The sequence below is a fragment of the Canis lupus genome, chromosome 19, assembly GCF_011100685.1.
Source record: "Canis lupus familiaris isolate Mischka breed German Shepherd chromosome 19, alternate assembly UU_Cfam_GSD_1.0, whole genome shotgun sequence".
Taxonomy (NCBI): Eukaryota; Metazoa; Chordata; class Mammalia; order Carnivora; family Canidae; genus Canis; species Canis lupus.
This window is the reverse complement of record NC_049240.1, coordinates 30,145,866-30,165,697: the sequence shown is the minus strand read 5'-3', so window position 1 is coordinate 30,165,697 and position 19,832 is coordinate 30,145,866. Positions and strand designations below refer to the sequence as shown.

The window sequence follows — 19,832 nt, the reverse complement described above, 5'->3', positions numbered from 1 at the left end:
TCTTGGTTATACAATAGGAATTATATCCTGTTTTGCTTAAGAAAACATAAATGCTAAATAAGACCTTTGGTGTCATTTTTATCACATATGAGGCATAGCTGAACCAAACATAATTTGTAGGTCATCTGTAGAATTAATTCTTAGTGCAAATTCCAAGCCTAGTTTAGCGATGATTAAAACTATTAATTGGTTTGGGATAAAACAAAATATTCTTAGAAGATGCTTAATATTTTTGAATATTTATATTTAAAGTTGCTATACAATGAACCAAATGCTTATAGACATACAGGTATACAAGCCAGTATCAACGAAATGATCACAACCACGGACGATCTACTGCTAAAGATGCTATATACCTGACACCCTATAAAATGGAATCTTTCAGCAGTACTACAGGAAAAAGTAGAAAGATGTACTTGATTCATTTATCTATCTTCATACTGTATTTTCACCATGTGCAGAAATTTAAACAAACACCTTCTTTAATCAGATTCGTATGAATGACCTCAAAGCTTTACACATAACTAATCCCCTTAATGAGCATCAAGGAAATAACTTTTTCCAAAATATTTTTCAAATAAGAACTCTCTGAAAGAGAATAGGTTCCTATTTCGTTCTTACTGATGGATAATGTTTCATAGTACCTTTTAAAGGCTTATTAAATGCTGTCTTTTCAACTATCCACAACACAAACTTCCTAGTTAAAACCATGGAATACCAGGTCCTAGAGTTATGTGTGGCAACCTGGGATGGTTTCTTTTCTAATACCAAGAAAAGGTAAAAATAGCATTTTTAATAATATAATATGTTAAATCCCCCCAAAAGAAAGAATTTTTAAAAGTATGAAACTAATCTGGGTTGCCAAGAGACATCCTATACATTTAATTGACTACCAAAAAGGGCAGCCCAAACCTCATGATGAAATCAAACTCATTTTCCAAATAAAACTAGATCCAAACATACATCTGTTACAGCCTCAAATATAAAATTTAGACATTCTAGTCATGATACCTTCCCGCGTGTATCCACAGGATTTGTAATTACTAGATCCAAGTAACTTGTCAGCTCAGGGACCACACTATATAATATCAACAGAAGTTTGGGATCATGTAGAATTAACAAAACCACTGCTTGATTACATTTCTCACTTGCTTTTGAAATGTTAGTTAAACCAACTATTAACCAATCCACTTCTTAACTATGTGCCCCTGCCTTCTCGTAGCTCAGGTGGCCAGAAGTACACTCCCAGTCCCTCTGTCCTTCTCCCACCTCACCCTGACAAACTTCCTTTGCTGCAAACAAATAAATTACCTGTGGGCCCCATAGCGCATTATGTTCCCTCCCATCTGACTGCTTCTGCACATGTTCCTCTCTGCCCTGGAATACCTATCTCCTCTTCTCCTTACCCTGCCTAACCCTACTTACACATCATCAAAAATGGACCTATTCTGGGAAGGCTGTCCTAGCAGGAAATCTGGGAGGACTGGGGCACACGACGGCCCTAAGACACTCCTTTTCTATGGTCCCAGAGCAGCATGTCACAGTATCTGTCATCCTGTCTTAATTTCTACCCCTAAGACCACAAACTCTTTGAAAATCAGAAGCTACATATGTTTTATCTTCTGGTGCTATGGTTTAACAAAAATGGAAATAGTCAAGTGGAAGTTGCTGATGAGATAAATAAATGAGAAAGATAAGCCAACAGGACTGAAGAATATAGTAGTACTCTAATGTCAAGTTAATAGATTTATACCCTCGGAAAACAATAAAAATTTAAGAGATTTCTCATAATATATTACAAAAGACATCTTTTATGTTAAACAGATTATAGATATGAATAGGATAAGATGCTGAGAGTAATTTATATAATTCTACAGACTGTCACAAAGAAACTAAATATTACAATACAAAAATATTATATATTTGGTTTTAATTTGTTCTTAAGTTTTCACATTTGAGCAACACTATGTCAAAAGTAACTATACATGTTATTTAACCTTAAGTTCCACCAATTAGGTTAGAGAAGATAAAATCAAAATAAACTTGGGACTCTACAAATTGCTTTTGAAAACATATGTATATTAATGGCTACTTAGTGCTAATCCATGAAAGAAAGATGAAAAGCAACACTGCTCCTAATTATGAAGAAAACAATCCTGCCCACTTCCTCAATTCTAACGTTTTGTGAAATGGCTCTAAAACACAAAAGCCCACAGTGATGTAATTCCTTCCTGACAATCTGAATGGTGAGGCCCATATAGTTTTCAGTTGTAATTCAAACCTGAATATGCCATAGTCTGTAAAATGCACAAATCAGAATGTCTTTTTTTTAACACAGGCAAAGTGACATCCTCAGTTCAAAAACAGATCTCTATTTCCAATATTAGACAAAATCATTACATTATAATAAAAATTATGACCAAGTTAGGAATGATGTTTCGAGGTCTTTGAGAATCCTTACCTAATCCTATTCGGTTTGGACTTGTTTCTCGGCTACATCCCTGACTCCTGGGAATCTTGCTTCGTTTTTCTGAAGAGGGGGTCACAGGTGGGCCTCTTGACGAACCCCCAGCAAGGCCTCCATAACCACTTCCCAACAGTTTCCCTGGGGAACTTGACCGGCTGCCAGCTAAAAATGAAACAAAACAAAACTGAAGAATAGCTATAAATCAGGGAAGAAACTATAATAATTTCAGAAGTCAGTAAGTACATTAATTTGGATCAAACACTAAGAATTTTATATAAAAATGGCTTTTTGGTGGTGGTAGTACTAATTCTTTTTAATGGAGCATAAAGGAACATCAAGTATCATAAAAGAATGTTTATACAAAGAAGAATTATAGGCGGAGTTCTACAAAACTAACAGTAAAATTTCTGATTCAAAAGAGTGAGCTGAGTATAAACAGCTCCCTATTCCGCAGCAAATTTCTACAAATAATCACAAAGGTGCTTGTTTACTGTTTTGTTTGTTCTATAAGAGTTGATATGTGAAGAATTTTAAGTATAACTATTGGAAGAAAAGAATTATAACAGAAATTTCTTAAACAATAGTGGAAGAAAACAGATCCAAGAACACAAATGGAAGAAAAGGAGGCAAGAAGATAACTAGAAACATGGTAAATAAAAAAATCACACACAAAAAAATGGTAGAAATAAACTCAAACATATCACTATTCGTACTAAGTGTGGCCAGATTAATCTATTAAAAGAAAGAAATTCTTGGATTGATTTAAAAATAGAAAATGAGGGATCCCTGGGTGGCGCAGCGGTTTAGCGCCTGCCTTTGGCCCAGGGCGCGATCCTGGAGACCCGGGATCGAATCCCATATCGGGCTCCTGGTGCATGGAGCCTGCTTCTCCCTCTGCCTATGTCTCTGCGCCTCTCTCTCTCTCTCTCTCTGTGTGACTATCATAAATAAATAAAAATTAAAAAAAAAAAGAAAATGATATTTAACTGCTGTTGTTCATTAAGAAACAAACAACACACCTAACACAAAACAACAAAACAGAACGAGACGTTAAAAAAGGACAAGGGATATTTCATATTGATAAAAAAATAACTATTAAGGCATAATAATCATGAACCTTTATGCTCCAAGTAACACAGCTTTGAAATATAAAACATAAAATTGATAAAGATACAGGGATAAACTGAGAAGGCCATAATTATTAGTGTCTCTCTAAGGAAAATAACAACTAATGAAACTAATAACTAATACACCTCTCTGAAATGGACAGAGTGGTCAAAATTATACAGATATGTAATAAACACATGTCCCACATACACACACATGTACAACAAACAGAAGATATTCTTTTCACCTTTCTACACATACTACAAAAACTGTGTACTAAGTTTCAAAGGAAATCTCAGAAATCTACAAAAGTAGAAATTACGTAAGACCACATGCCCTGAGATGTACACAAGAGAATCAGAAATTTAAAATAAATAACAGAGTTAGTGATTTTTATAAATGAGTAACTGGTTGGATAGTTATATAACCATTTCTCATGAGACAGCATTCTTTCTTAAAACAGCAAAATTTTAAAGATTGCATCAACACACTAAAATGGCAGTCATTTACTTAGTACACTCCCCTTAAGTAGAGAAGGCAATAAAATTCTCAAACATAAAATGCATGTTATTGTGTACCAGAATAGCATGACCCAGAGATAAAAAGCCTTTTAAATAACATGTAACCTTGAAACACACACCCCCACACACCCCTCCATCATTCAAATGAATCACTAAGGTAACTACTCAGAAAAATTAGAACTTGATAATGACAGCTACAATTTAAAGTGAAATTCATTATCAAAATCACTGGTACACATCACCATGAAGAACCTGTCTCAGGATTTATTAATCTTGCCCATTAACTTTGAGCACCCAAAATGGACTATTCAGCTATGTAAAAGGAGAAAAGAAATTCATTCTAAACTCTAGAATTTGAAAATGCAGAAAAAATGCAGAAAGATGAACTAAGCTCATAATAAACATAGAAATTAATATTGTGCAAGGAACATGGGACAGGGAGTGAAGGAGAACACAAAAAAAAAAAAAAAAAAAAAAAAAAAGGCAAGAAGAGAAATGGCTTACCACCAGCAGGATTAGCAGATCTGGATCCTTGATTATGAGAGCAGACCAAAGGACAGGCAAAAAGTGGATTAAAAGACAATAGCACAATACAGAAGGTCAGCATGCAACACAACACAAATGTCTTTGTTCACAAACACATTAGCAAAATAGCTTTTTCTTCTGGGTCTTTTTCCTCTTAGTTTACTTTTGTACCTATGTTTACTGTAGTCATATCATACTCTATCAGCATTTATTTTAGGTCTGTTCATGGAACACTCAGAAACCTATGTGCCAGCACAGTGCCAGGCAGAGGAGATGCAGAGAAGACCAGTGTGTTGGCCTCCGGGAGCACGTCTACTCTTCAGTGCTGAGCAAGCTTAGAGAAGTGACTAGATCCTATTCGTTTATGGATTCCTACCACTGTGACTGGTACTTAACACATAGGAAGTGCTCAATAAACATCACGCATCCAAAGAAACTGCTACTAACTAGTTTCATCTGAATATCCTATGCCAAATCCTCAAATATTTAAATGCTAATCTTAACATATTTAAATCCTCAATATTTAAAATATGCATTTTTAAAATATGCCTAACAATAGATTTAGGGCCCTAAATCTAATGTTAATGAAATCTATTCGCTATTTTTTTTTCTATTCACTATTATACCAGGACTTTGAATGCTACTGTATCTACATTTGTAAAACATATAAAGATGCTCATGTTTACCTCCTATAACAATTTTTTTAAATACTAAATTTATATGCATAAGTTTGAGGTCTAGTCTTGATTATTTGCTGGGTTGTCCCTTCCTGTGAGTGGAATTTGGTAAGGTAAAGCTGAAGACTTTTAAAGTGGAGTGCTAAGATAGGGTAGAGTATTTCTACAAGACTAAAGAATTACAGCTCTATCCTTGCCCTCACCCCCACTACAGAAGCAATGTAGTCTTCACTACCTCCTAAGCAGAAGAGCCAGGCCACAGGCAGGAACCCCTGCAGAGGCCAATGCCAATAAACAGACATAAAGTAATGTAAAGTACTGTTTAACCCTTACTCTCCAAGAAAGGAACTAACACTGCATGGCTAAAGAACTAGACATTTTTTTATTAAACTCAATTTTAACATACAAACCTCTATTTTGAATCTTGAACAGCATTTGTCAAGAAAAATTTCTCTGCGAGAAGACCTGATTTATATTTATGAGGTCATGACCAGAGCATTTTATCCATCTGTGACTCCAGGCATCACTAGGGTTCAACAGAATAACCAGAGCTAGGATACTGTTCTCAAGGTCTACAGGTGCACAACGCATGTTATGTTGTGTACACCTGGGTGATACACCAGAAGCATGTGCTTCTGCATCAGACTAGCTTGTTAGCAATGTATGACCGATGTTATACTTTCTTTTCAGAAAGGATATTACATTTGTTTAACATGAGGCCTAGAGTTACCAGAGGGGCATAGGAGAGTATCTGAATTCACAAGGAGCTGAGAAAGGCATTCTAAATACTAACCAGAACCTAAGGTCTGGCCACAGACTGAGTGCTCTCTACACAAGCCAGATAGCTCCTGGGAACCACAGAGGAGGTAGACACCTATGGGCTGGGGAGTGCTGTGCTGGGACCGAGTGCAACTCCCAGGAAAGGAGAGCCTTCCTCCCCCACGCTCACCTTGCCCGGGAGAACTGGGACACCCAGCTCCACTCTACATGCATACAGAAGGAGCAGGAGACTCAAAGTCAAGTGTGGCTGGGAAGTGAGACACTGGGGTGGTTCCTAAGAGTGATCTGAATACACTCCTTCCATCTATGGCTGCTTTCATGGCTGATGCTAAATAAGCCAAGTGACTCAACATGTACAGACAAGCAGTAATGGAAGCGAGAGCAGCTGGGCAAAGCAGAAGCCCACACTGGCAGGTGGAGAAGAGCAGGCTGCAGATGTTAGAACACAGGGTTAATGGGGAGAGCTTTTAATGGATTTGCTCATTACCACTGAACAAGAACTCCACATTAAAATAATCCCCAGGTACTGCTCTTAAATTACATCAGAGGGACTCCTTATCAACAGTAAAATGGGTCACAGCCTAGGTATATCTCAATTTGAGATGCTTGAGGAAAGGGAGAGAAACCACATCTTAATGTTTAATGTGTAATAATACAAAATTTAAATCACCTGGAAGGGAGACCAAAGTATCCATTTTGTAAACGTACCCAACAAACATCAAGACTACTCACGGCAGCTTGGAGCCACACAAATGTGGTTTTCCCCTGAAGTAATGAAAATAACTATAAATTTTTCAACTGTAGAATGGGCTGTTGAACAAAACTGAGATAACAAAGAGTAAAAAATATACTTCTTACGCTGGGACTGTGAAACCACTTTGGCGCGACTGCGGCCTCGATTGTCCGGGGTGGTAGCGACGTTGGTGGCACTACCGGAGCTCTGACGTCTTGTGCGGATCCGACCTGGAAGATGCAGCAAAAATGGTGTTTCCATCACGTTTTCAGTCAGTGAGACCTACTCAAGAAAACAACCCAGATCACGCCCAAGTGGCACTGACTGGGCCACCTGCAGGGGCACAGGTCTTCCTCGTGTGCAGTCCTGACCCATTTCCCTGTGTACAACACACATGCGCATTCTATCTGCACACACAAGTTCTACAGATATGTAGCAACTCCTGAGAATGAGTCATGAACCTAGAAGGTGCTTCTGTTACAAGTATTATAGCATATCATATTTGCAGATAAGGAGGTGATATCCATTTGAAGATTTTTTTCCACAATTTAATGTTTTTCACATTAAATTCTTTTTTACTACCTACAAATCTGTCAAATTTCCAAAAGCAGAAAAATATTAGCAGTCATCTTAAGAAAAATACTACAGAAATAAGAGTAAATGCAAACAAAACAAAACAAAACAAAACCACCAAAAAACCATAACTCAGCAATCAAAAGCTATAGCACCCTGGAGAATGTTTTGATATATAGCATTAAACCTCTATTTTAAAACATTTTAAGATTATTTATTTATTTGAGAGAGAGAGTGAGTGCACAAGCAGGTGGAGGGGCAGAGAGAAAGAAGCGGACTCTGCTGTGGAGGCAGGCTGATGCAGGGCTCAATCCTAGGACCCTGGGATCATGACCTGAGCTGAAAGCCGACCTTAACCAACTGAGCTACCAAGGCACCCCTAAACTTCTAGTTTAAAGCATGTGTGACAACAAGTTTCTAGACTGCAAAAGATGAAGACAGAATCTATATTACAGAGTAGCTAGAGAAGCAACGACCAAAAAAAAAAAAAAAAAAAAAAAGCAATTATCACAGGCATTTATGAGAAGAATTTGCCATTTGCCATTCTAAGTAAAGCAATCCTGTTCAACTCCTGCTACTAAATCATGAAACCTTAAAAACAAAAGTGAACTCAGAAATGCAAAATCAGTGATGATTGGAGATTAAAACTTTTTAAAATTCAGGACTTCTTTGGTTTCAGTAGGGGCACAAAATGCCTCTCCTGCCATAAGTCAATCAGAACAGCAACTTGATCGGGAAAACACAAACCAATGGAACTTGCATTGGCATCTTACATTGCTCAAAACCACTTCTACTTCATCATTTAAGAAAGCTTACAGAAAAGTAATACAGAAAAACAAATCCTAAGACTTGAAAAGGGCTCAAGAAAAAGAGGTAAGGAGCAATAAAAGCACTGCAGTAAGAAAAAAATTAAAATTAGAATCAATGACTTTTAGTAGCAGTTTAAGCAAAGACCCACAAATTCTAGAATCTGTACTAAAGCTATATGGTATCATACTAGGAGCTGAACACGTGTGAATTTGTAATTCTCATAAGAACATTTTATTTCCATTTTACAGATGAGGAAACAAGGAAATGGGGATTAATTAATTTGTCCAAGGTCACACCACTGGTTTAGCTACCACTTGTCTGGCTAGCTGGCTGACATATGAATAAGGACATTTTACTTTCCTAAGGAAGTTAAATCAAGGCAGTCACTGAGTCAGTGAACATGAAAAACCAACTGAATCTCACTTCCTATTTTAAATTCACTGTATGTAGGACACAAAAGGATACTTTATATGTCCCTGTATCCCCTACTTTCTCCCAACATTTGGTAACCTGGTCCTAAACCCGGCATTCATCATCCCCTTTTGCATTTCTTGAAACTTTTAATATAGCTAGGTGTATAACCAAGAAACAGATGGCATGGTTTTAGATATTTTAAATGCTTTTAATTGTATTAAAGGGTATATATTTTTCCAAAACTTACTGTTTTGCTCAACATTTTATTTGTGAGGTCACTTATGGAATTGATTTTTCTGTAGGAGGTAGAGACCCACTTTATTTTTTCCATATGACTAATCAGCATCCAAGTACATTTTCTTAACCCCTTACTGATCTAAAAGCCGCCTTTTGTCATTTACCAAGTACTTAAATACATGTGTGGGCTTGTTTCTCAACTGTCTGGTCTGTCTCATTCAGTGGTCCACGTGTCCATACCAGTGTAACATCACAATGTTGTGAATAGCTTACAAAAACTTATTTGCTAATTGGTAGAGTAAACCAACCTGGTTTTCCCCCAAGGCCTTTGTTCTCTTCAATATGCATCCAAAGATACAATTTTAAAACAACCTGCTGAAATCTTAACTGCATTATGTGGAATGCAGAGTTAATTTCGAGGGCGGGGGGGCGGGGTAAGACAGATTTATGATCTTGATCTTTCATTTTCTTCAATGTCTTATAATAAAGCTTTATAATTTTGTCTAAAAGTCTTACTTTAAAAAAAGTCTTAAATTTTACAGATTTATTCAAAGGTGCCTTTTCTTTATGACACAAAATACATTAAATTGTATTTTCTAATTTCTAGACAAATGTGAATGTAATCTTTATATTTTGATCTTGATTCTGGGAATCTTGCTAAACTTTTGGTAATTTTACTAATTTGTATGTAGATTATCTGGGGTCATCTAAATATACTATCTACAAACAAGACCATTTTTTTCCCTTCCAACTCTACTCTTCCATTTCATTTCTCTGTCTTTATCTCACTGTCTTAGACATGTAGTCCACACTTACATGGGTAGGCTTTGTTGCTTTGAGCCATATATTTTTTTTAATCAGGGAATTTCACAAAGTATGATATTTCAATAGGCTATGAAAACCCCTTTGTATTCCTAATTGCCAAGGATTTGCCAAAATAATTGAATTTTTTGATGCTTTCTCTACATCTTCTTAGGTAAGAGGATTCTTCTCTTAAATGTGCTGATCCATCAGGAAGTTTCTAAGCTGAAGTTTCTAAGCTATTAGACCCAAGATAAACTCTCACAATGTACATACTCATACACAATATGTCTTGACTGTACCCTTCTCTCGTTTAGTGCTAAGGCTACATCAGCTGCATTAATGTGGGAAGTATTCTCACCTACTTGGAGTTTATGAAAGACTGGGATTATCCAATGCCTCATACAATTTCTATTTCTTAATCCTGTTTTGTTAATGTTTAATGCCTACTTCATTAACTTGTACTCTTATCTTTATTATTTCCTTCCAACTCTCCTTTGGGTTTATTCTGTTCTTTCTCTAACTTTTGGAAACAACCTCCTGAATGCTTCTCTTCTAATACAAACTTAAGGCTATGAATTTTCCTCTAAGCACTGTTTTTGCTTCATTCCATAAAGGATTGATATGTAGCTCAACATAAAGTGTTGCTTTAGAAAAATACATTACTAGATCTTACTTGTTAATGTTTTGCTTTGGGAAAATAATTTGGATCTGTACTTCACACTTTATACCAAGAAAAGCAGCAAATGAACCTAAGATTAAAAAGTAAAACATGAAATCATACAAGTTTTAAAATAAAACACAGGAGAAATCCCTTGTAACTTGTAGTGGGAAAGTCCATTCTGGTTGTGATTAAAATGAAAAGCCATTAGAAGACTGATAAATCTGATTACTTAATTTTTTTAAATAAAATCTCAGCATGACAAGAAGAAAACTATGAGCAAGTTAAAGAAAATGACAAATTGGGAAAAATTATTTGCAACTCATATCACAAAGGGCTAATTTCTACAACATATAAAAGGTTTCTAGGAATCAGTAAGTCCACCAAACAGTAGTGTGCTGGTAAATGTTTAACAATGGGCAGTGGGGAAGGGTTCCTGCAGATTTGTGTTTTCTAATTTCCCTGGTGTAAATATTCTCACTATGGCCAATTTCAGGCTACTGACATGAAATCAACTAGATTACATAAAGTCTGAAAATCTAACAACTGGCTGTCATGAAATAGTTCAAGACAGCCCCAGCACACCACTATCACAATGCAATAAAGAATGGACAAGAGCTAGGAAAAGGTAGTTAACAGAAAATAGAAATGGTTCTTGAGTGTATGAAATATTATTCAGCCTCAGTCAATAAGAAAAAAAGCTAAGAATGTGCTAACATTCTCACGTAGGGAAAGAGGAGGCACTCTTATTCATTGCTGCTGAGAGTGGAAATTAGTACAGCCCTTATAGAAAGCTGTTTGGCAAGGTCTACCACAATTACAAATGCACACACTTTTTATTCCACCAATTCCACTTTAGGTAGTTTATTCTACTAATATACTTGCACCCATGCAAAGTGACATATATTAGAGATTATTCATGATAGCAATGCTTATAATAGCAAAACTCTGGAAATAATTCCAAGGTCTATCAATATGGGACTGGCTGGTTAGTTTCCACGTAGCGGAATGCAGTACAATGGTAATCAAGAATAAGGACATCCTCTAAGCTAATATGGAAAGATCTTATGATACATTAAGTGAAAATAATCAAGATGTAGTGTATAAATATGCTATCTTTTATGTTTTCAGAAGGGGAGAAAATACTTTTAAATTGCTCCTATATGCCAAGAAACTCTTGATAGAAATGAAACTAAAAGTTGTAAGACTGAAGACAAAGGGAAAGAAGTGATAGCTAGGCAAATGAAAAGATGGGAAGGAAACTACTAATTGTGTACCTCCTTCTATTTTCTGAGTTTTGAACTACATGAACGTATTCCCTATTTAGAAGTATATATATATACACACACACACACAAAATATATATTTTTTCAAACATCCAAACACATAAAAGTTTATTAATCTTCTCATGAAAAATCTGCACAATCACCACAGATAAAATCCCTGCAGAATTCTTACTACTAGAGTTGCCCAATCTTCAGCTCACTTCTTTTTTGCCAGTACCAACACTGGTTTTTGCAGTCCTTGACTTTCTTCATTCTGTTGTGTTCCTTTTCTATTTTCTTTATGCCTTTTTCTTCTCATATAGGCCATGTCTTGCAAGTCTATGTTTGGGTTCATTTTTTTTTTTTTTGCATAATCCAAGGAATCATAAATACTGCCAAAGCCCACTGTCATGCCACCACCAAAATGGGTTCTAAATCCAAATACAAAGATGACATCTGGTGTGGTCTTGTACATTTTGTCTAGTTTTCCCCAAATTTCTGAGTTGCCTTTCTGAGATAAAGAATATCAATGACCCTCTGTTTCCGCTGAAATAGTCAGTTGGTCATGAACTTCTCAATCTGGATAGTTACTGTGTCATTCATGATAGTGCTGAGCTTCAAGCAACTTTATATTGCTTGAAGGAAAAGAGCTACTTTATATTTTTATTTTTTTAAGATTTTTATTTATTTATTCATGAGATGGGGGGGGGGCGGGGGGGCAGAGGCTTAGAGAAGCAGGCTCTTCACAAGGAGCTGGATGTGACACTCCATTCCAAGACCTGAGGATCCCAACCTGAGCTGAAGTCAGATGCTCAACCACTGAGTGACCTCGACTTCTCTACTAATTTTTATTATATAGCAATCCTCTTTATCTCTAAGGTTTTGGCTTAATTTTTGCCTGTTATTAATAGGTCTTCCATAGCTTTCCTTTACTATGTATTTCTTATCCTTTTGTCTTTTACTCTATCTGCAGATTTTTATTTTAATTTGTCCCTTTAAATATCACATAGCTGGATCTTTAAAAACAATCAAGTCTAATAATCTTTCTATTTTAACTGGAAAGTGTAGTTCATATAAGCTTATTCTTACCATCTTAATCACACTTATTTGTCTTTTAGCCTCTGTTGCTTCCTTGTCTTAATTTTTTAAGGCTATGCTTAACTGTGTTTTAAGATAATGGTCTCATTAATTAAAGTAACATATTAAAAACACAACTTCAATTAGATCATACTTTTGGGGAGATGGGAGTTTTAAAATCTTTTTTATTAAAGATTTTATTTATTTATTTGACAGAGAGAGAGAGAGAGAGAAAGAACCCAAGCAGGGGGAGGGAGGGTGAGAGAGGGAAAGGCAGGTTCCCCGCTGAGCAGGGAGCCAGATGTGGAGGCTCAATCCCAGGATCCTGGGATCATGACCCGGGCCGAAGGCAGACACTTAACCAACTGAGCTACCCAGGCACCCCAAAATCACTGTCTTTTTAAGTTAAACTTTTAATTTTGAGATAATTGTAGATTCTACTGCAGCTGTAAGATGGAACACAGAGGGAGTCCTTGTGCTCTTTACCCAGATTCCCTCCCATCTTCTAAACCTGCAGTGCAAAATCAGAAGCAAGACATGGATGTTAATAGCTCCATCCATCTTATCCAGATTTCCCCAATTTTATTTGGATGTAAACTCTGGCTTTCCTTCATGGGTAGTCTCTTTGCCCCTCTCGCTGCTTCTAATACCTTCTTTTTCAATCTGTGGTGTTCTACTATTTTACCATTTGTCCTTCTGTCTTGCTTGGGACTTGCTGGGTTATTTGAGTCTGTGGTCTAGTACCTTTCATCAATTCTGGAGACTTTTCAGCCATCACCTCTTCAAATACTGTCCATGCCCCATTCTCTCTTCATTAAATGTCTTCACTATTTTCCATGTAACTTTCTTTGTCTTTCACAACTCTACTCTTCTACACACACTGTACTCTAGACAGTACTTTCCTGTCTTGAATTCATGAATTCTCTCTTTAGCTACAACAATTCTGTTGCTTAAATTACACAGTGAGTTGTTAATTTTAATCATCTATTATATTTTCATTTCTAAAAGATCCATTTGTTCTTTAAAATCGACTTGGTCATTCTTTATAGTCTCTTACTCCTTCGCTTGTCTTTGCAAATTTATTTCTTTAAATATTAAGAAAATGAAAGGATTCCTTTTCTTGGAACTTTATAGGAATTCTTTAAGATGCAGATTGAAGTGGTATTCTTCCAATGAGGATTTATGTTTGTTTCTGCTAGTGTCCTTAGACACAAGTGATCCACAAGCCACTTTAATATGATTTATCTATTCAGGTGTTTCATCTGTTGGGTTCTCAGACGAAAAGTGTCAATTCTGATTCAAAAACTGCATGAAGATGCAATTTATGACTGCAAATTCTCAGGGAAGATTGCTTACCCCCTTTACCCAGTATCAAGATTAAGAAATGGGTAAAATTTCCTCTCATCCTCTTCAGTTTAGTGAAGTTAACTTCCTTTTTATCAGTGATGATCAGGTCCTGGGTGGGCTCCACTTTACTCGTCCTCCATGTCCCACATATCCGTCACAGGGAATGCTCAACATCTCTGACATTCATCCAAAAACCTCAAGGTAAAAACCAGCTTTTAAACCCTCACTTACTAGGGTTCTTGTTTCTGCTTAGATCTGGAGATGTGTGGGTTCACTGTTTTCATCTTAGATCAGTGATATGTTTCTCAATGAGGAGGATCATTCAGACTGCTGAATTCTACATGTTGCTAAAAATGCAAGTTTCTCACTTCTCTTAGACATTTAACTGCAATTATATATTTCATGTTACATAAAAGATCCTTAAGTCTTGAAGGATTAAAATGTTTGTATTCTTTTCGCCTGCCACTTCTCCCTCATTATAGAGGTAATTATGGCTTATGAGCTCACATGTGGTATGTTTTAATCTCTGGGAATCTTGGACCCGATTTGGGTGTACTCCTCTGCAGAAGTTCACTGCTCCTGTCCAGCACCCTTGGAGGCTACAAACACATACCACTTGAATTCATCAGGCTGGAGTTCCCAGATGCTACAGACAATGAGAACTGAAACCATAACTTACGCCAGAAGTGCACTCAGTTACAAATAAGGGGAGACTGGTTTTTTCCTCTAGATAGGAGAAAGTCAAGAGATACCATATTAACCTGAAGATAAAGAGGTTTTTGTTCCTTGTCCCCTTTACAATGCTGGCTCAATTGTCAATCTTACCTCTCACCTGGGAAGAGCATAAGGGCTTGTTTCTTGTCGCCACGGGGATCCCCATGAATCGCTAAGACCTCAGGGCACCCTTAAAATCAATTTTGGGGAGTTAAAAGGGCCTCTGTTGTGTTGTACTCAGATAAAGATTTCTTATATAAGGAGAAGGTTGGTTGGTTGGTTTTCAGTTTGTTAATTTAGTGATATTACTCTGAGTGCCTATTTACGTTCTAAAGAGATGATATAAAATACTCCACGGTCTTTAAGAAAAACAAAATATATTCAATAAATGGAACAAAGAATAAAAATATTCTTAGTTCTACAATATGACTGTTATTAACTGACATTCATACTGTGTTATGTCAGAAGATGAAATGCAGACATGAAAGAAAAAAGCATAAGTAAGAGAAATAGAAATAAGCAGTATCAGAGAACTATCCAACAGAAAAAAAATAATTCTGGAGATGGACAAGAATGGACCTACCCAAAGAAGGGGCTACACCCAGAAGCAAACAAAGAATTGGAAGAGAGCAGCCTTTGACTTTCATAGAATAAAGGCAGAACAACCAATATCGAGTAGCTTTTTAAAAGAGCTGCTGAAGAATATCTTTCAAACACAATGCCATTCTTTCAGAAGAGCCCTCAAAATGGGAAATGAAACCTGTGCAGCCAGTTTAACTTGCAGCCATGGTTTTCCTACATTTGGTCCAAGGTAATTTAAGAAATCACTTATCAGACAGCCTCATATCACTAGAGTTTCTGTCCCCCTTATGCTTCAAAATTTCAGGCAATTCTTAATTTAGAGGTTATAAAAATTAAAAGTTCTTGTAGATAAATCACCACTCATCACACTGGGCCTTTTGGCATATATATTTGCTTTATAAACTCATGGCTTCGGGGCACAACTAAAGCAAACTCTACTCATACGCAGCATTTTTGATAAAATCAAAATTTGGGAAGTTGACCACTTATAAATTATGTTACCTGCAAGTACCATTCCCCCAAAGGAACAACTTTTCTTGTGTTTTTTAAAGACAAAACTGAAAGAACCTTAGTACTTTTACTCCAACATACAGACACATATATTTTCACTGTGTAAAAAAGCTAATCACTTAAAATTCAGAGTTCTTGGATAAATATTCAATAATACCAAATATTTTATTTCCCAATAAAACTGAACTAAAATAAAATCTAAGTTCCTTTTCCTGAAGAGCAGACAAGACTACATGGTTTTTAATTTGTAATCTTAAAAATCATGAAAAGTTAAGGCAGGGTTTTTTTTTCCTACATTCAGTCCAAGTCCATTAAGCCTTTGACTTAATAACGTATGATCATTTATTCTCTGAAATGGTCAGTAAGTCGTCAGCTCCCACGGGTCATTCAAGCCCAGGAACCCTGCATTTAAAATTATGTGTTCCAAGAAAGAATCTGAATGAGGCATTTCCTAAACCATAGTAGCTCTTAAAAACACACACACACAAAAACAAAAAGACAAAAAAACAAAACAACCCCCCCCACACACACACACCAAACCCAACCATTAGATGAGAGTGCATTCATTTGTCACAGCTGCAGCATCTCATCATAGACTTTCCCACAAGCAGCAGAATCAATTATATAAATGCTTCCTTCAAAAATTCCCCAAATTAATCAAAGATAACCTGGAAATAAACTTGTTTCCAAAGGATGAGTTTCTGTTGGTTCTTCACAAAAAGTATTTTCTGACTAGTTGTAAATGTGAGAAAGGCTACTTGATGGGTATGATAAAGAAACTCCCAAAGGAGATGTATTTTCTCCATTCCTACACTAGGCCAGAATTCAAATGCATTGTCTGAATTTTTACTTTAGAGCATCCAACTATTGATTCCAAGTCTTATCTTTGTCTCCTACTGATGAAAGCACCTGCCTCTTCTTGTCTCAGGAGCTAGACAGGAAAAGTATTTCATAGGCTTATTAACAAATTTTTAAAAGGCCCAAAAGGTTTACAAAAATTCAAACTGGAAACTCAGGACAAGCCCGACATTTACTCCAGGTTGTGATACTTTCTGCCTTTACCTAAGAACCGTGTGCAGAGTTTCTGAGCACCACCACTAGGTTTCACTGCTTCACAGCCAGGGTCTCCTAGATGTAAAAGAGTATATGGTCCCCCAGGACCATGTCCTTTCCCTCTTGTGGGCACTCAAGGCCTGATAGTCTGACGTCCAGTCCTCAAGAGCCTGCACAGCCCTGGGACACAGAGAACAAGGCACACCGGCTCCCCTCACTAAGGCTGGCTTCCATTGGATTCTGAACCCTATACAACGAAGGGCCCCAACTCATTCTCCCACTTTCCCTACTGGAAGAATCAGAAAGAGACTCCTCTTGGCCTTGGGCACAATAACTGAGTAGGCAATTCTCTGACCTTGCTCTGCATCAGGAAAAAGAAAACTAATAAAAAGAAAAAAAAAGTGAAAAATTCCTAGCGCTGGGTAGAATAGCAGGCTGATTTCAAGTCTGTCACACAGATATATGACACGAGAGCATCTGAAAAAAAAAAAAAAAAAACACAATGTCCCTTGGAACATCTTCATTTCCCATTCCATCTACATTTTGGAATTCTGCTCTCTACTCCTCTTCCATGTAAGCTGAGCAAATATGTATGATGGTTTCTTTGGGAAGGAGAAACATACAATTACTTATTATCAGCTAGAAATGCAAAAAATCACACCCAGCCCCAGGAGTCTGCTGCTCTCATGAAGGAGGTCCTCATCGTGACATAGGCTTCTTGTCCATTTTTCATTTGGGCAACTTTTCACTTCTCACACTTGTCCAACCGGAAGAACCACCTGTGGGGCTTGTTGAAAATTCAGATTCTATTGCTCCATCCTAACCCAGGGCTCTGCTCCTTTAGCAAGCTGTAGGTAATTCTTATGATGAGGTTCACTTTGAAGAACACTGACCTTGGGACTATGCTCTTTGCTAAAAAAAAATTCTATTCCTAATTTTTCCTTTATGAGTCCCCAAGGAAGTTGTATATTGATTAAAAGTACTGTGAACTGCACATATAGATAGAACCAGTCCACTTTGCAGGCTAGCCTTTTAGAATGGCCAAATAACGTATGAAAGTAAACTAGTAGCTCCTAATTGTTAATCATTAGGCTGAGGGTTGGTGAGTCTAAGCCACTATCTTAAGAAGATGAGGTTCCCTAAGTTTCAATTATTTGAGGCATTATCCTACTTTACAGCTATAGACTGTGCAAAGGGCTGGTCTCATCTAGCATGTACTCATCAAAGACCTGTACAGACTGAAATGGTTAGGTCAAAATGTCAAAAATATAATGCAAAATCAGGAAGAACTACTGGAGAATGGCATCAAAAGAAACCAAAGTGGACCAGGAGGCGTGGGTTTCTTTCACCAGGCTAGATCCTGCATGTAGCGCAGAACAAGGCACATGGAAGGCATTTAATACATGGCTGGTGAGTGCAAGAATGGTCAACGAATGAATGGGGTATATGCCCGTGATACAAACAGAAATGACATTGCATGATTCAGCAGCATCTTAGGAAAGAGAAAAGTGTCGTTTAACATTTCTATAAATTACCTGGTAGAAAACCGTTACCAGCCTCTCATCTAAATAATGAATTGATTTTTCAAAACAGGAAATGGCAAATCCTGAGAAGCCCACAGAAGCACAAAAAGTAAAGAGAAAAAAAGAGAAGGGAACGAGGACTCCGGAGGGGATGCCGCAGGAGTACTAAAATCTGAGACAAGCAGCTCAGGGGACAGTAGCACACAATGTCTTGGCAATGCTCCTCCCCAGGTAGACTGGGCACCGGAAACCTCGTATAGCACAGGTGAACGTGAGTGACAAATTCACCAGAACCACAACAGAACAAGGAAGGAGAGGGGAGCTCAGATAGAGGGGAAGCCAAAGAGCCGGGGAAACAGAATGAAGAAGAGTGGAGGGAACATGCAACGTGTCATGCAGGGACCTTGGTGGGGACGACTGGGTGCCAGGCAACACTCAGTGAGCACAGAGGACGAGTGAAGGCGAGACACACCTCAATCACAGAAACAAACCGCTTACCCTCTGCTTTAGTGGAAGTACCATCTTTAAGCAAATTAAAAAACAAGGGAAGGGATAACAGGGAACAGTTAGTAACAGTAAAAAAATTAAAAAGCAGAATGTTATTAGCTACTAAAAAAGCAAAAGTACAATTTAAAATAAAATTAAAAAAGAAGTTCAACAGCAAAGCAGATTCTGAAGCGAATAAGTGTGCCTTGTATTAAAATTGGCCTAGTGTCATGTCACTTTTGGAAAACAGAATGAAACATGACAACCCAGGGTAGGGCCTCTGTTGGTACACTGTTGATTTTTGTTTTAGCCAACCCTCATCCTCTTCAGAGTTTCGTTTTCTTAGAACCAAGTACCAGCAGCGTACAGGAGGAGAAACCAGAAGCTAAAGTACTGAAGAATCACCCGAAGAACAGAGGCAAATAGGAAGCTAAGAGAAGCTAGCTCTAGCAATGACGCCTATCCCAACTACATGGTGCGCAGCAGAAGCTGTACAGCGGGGTACCTGCGTCAAGGCCTACGGACTCCGTATCTTCCCTCACGTGTCTGGATTCTAGAAGTTCGGAAAAGGATCATCAGCTTTAATGCTACACTTCTGCACAGATGTAATGTGCCCAACCTAAGCAGTAATTGTAACAACCTCTCAGTAGGATTACGTTAAATTTCCAGGGTTTTTTGTTGTATTGTGGTTTGGGACATGAGGCAAGTAGGGGTAGATGCTCTCTCAGGAAATGCTGAGAGAATGGGAATATTCCAGTCCTGTCACCTCAAGAACTAATGCCGGGCTGAAATTTATCTTCAGTGTTTTAAGAGGTCAATTCTGTATCATCAGACCAAAAGACCTGAGTGCTTTTCCTAGCACTGAGGGAAATCTACATGGTCCATATTAAAATATCCCAAATATGCACAGAAAAACAAAGACTACTACCGAGTCCTCTAAAAAATGGTTTTTACTCAAGCTTTCAAGCA

General features: G+C 37.3%; 1 protein-coding gene across 17 annotated transcripts in view; it reads right to left on the bottom strand.

Annotated features, from left to right (window-relative positions):
• CLASP1 (cytoplasmic linker associated protein 1) overlaps nucleotides 1-19,832 on the bottom strand; it is a 267,247-nt gene that overhangs the window by 79,055 nt on the left and 168,360 nt on the right. For 5 of the 17 annotated variants that reach the window (XM_038564898.1, XM_038564899.1, XM_038564902.1 and 2 more), the window contains exons 20-24: nucleotides 19,369-19,416; nucleotides 18,876-18,899; nucleotides 6,936-7,040; nucleotides 4,600-4,626; nucleotides 2,462-2,629 (exon numbers count right to left, since the gene is read on the bottom strand). In XM_038564898.1, coding sequence (XP_038420826.1) covers nucleotides 2,462-2,629; nucleotides 4,600-4,626; nucleotides 6,936-7,040; nucleotides 18,876-18,899; nucleotides 19,369-19,416 — 372 coding nt within the window. The remainder of the gene's footprint in view (nucleotides 1-2,461; nucleotides 2,630-4,599; nucleotides 4,627-6,935; nucleotides 7,041-18,875; nucleotides 18,900-19,368; nucleotides 19,417-19,832) is intronic. The other 12 variants (XM_038564912.1, XM_038564913.1, XM_038564910.1 and 9 more) reach the window with 5 other exon arrangements.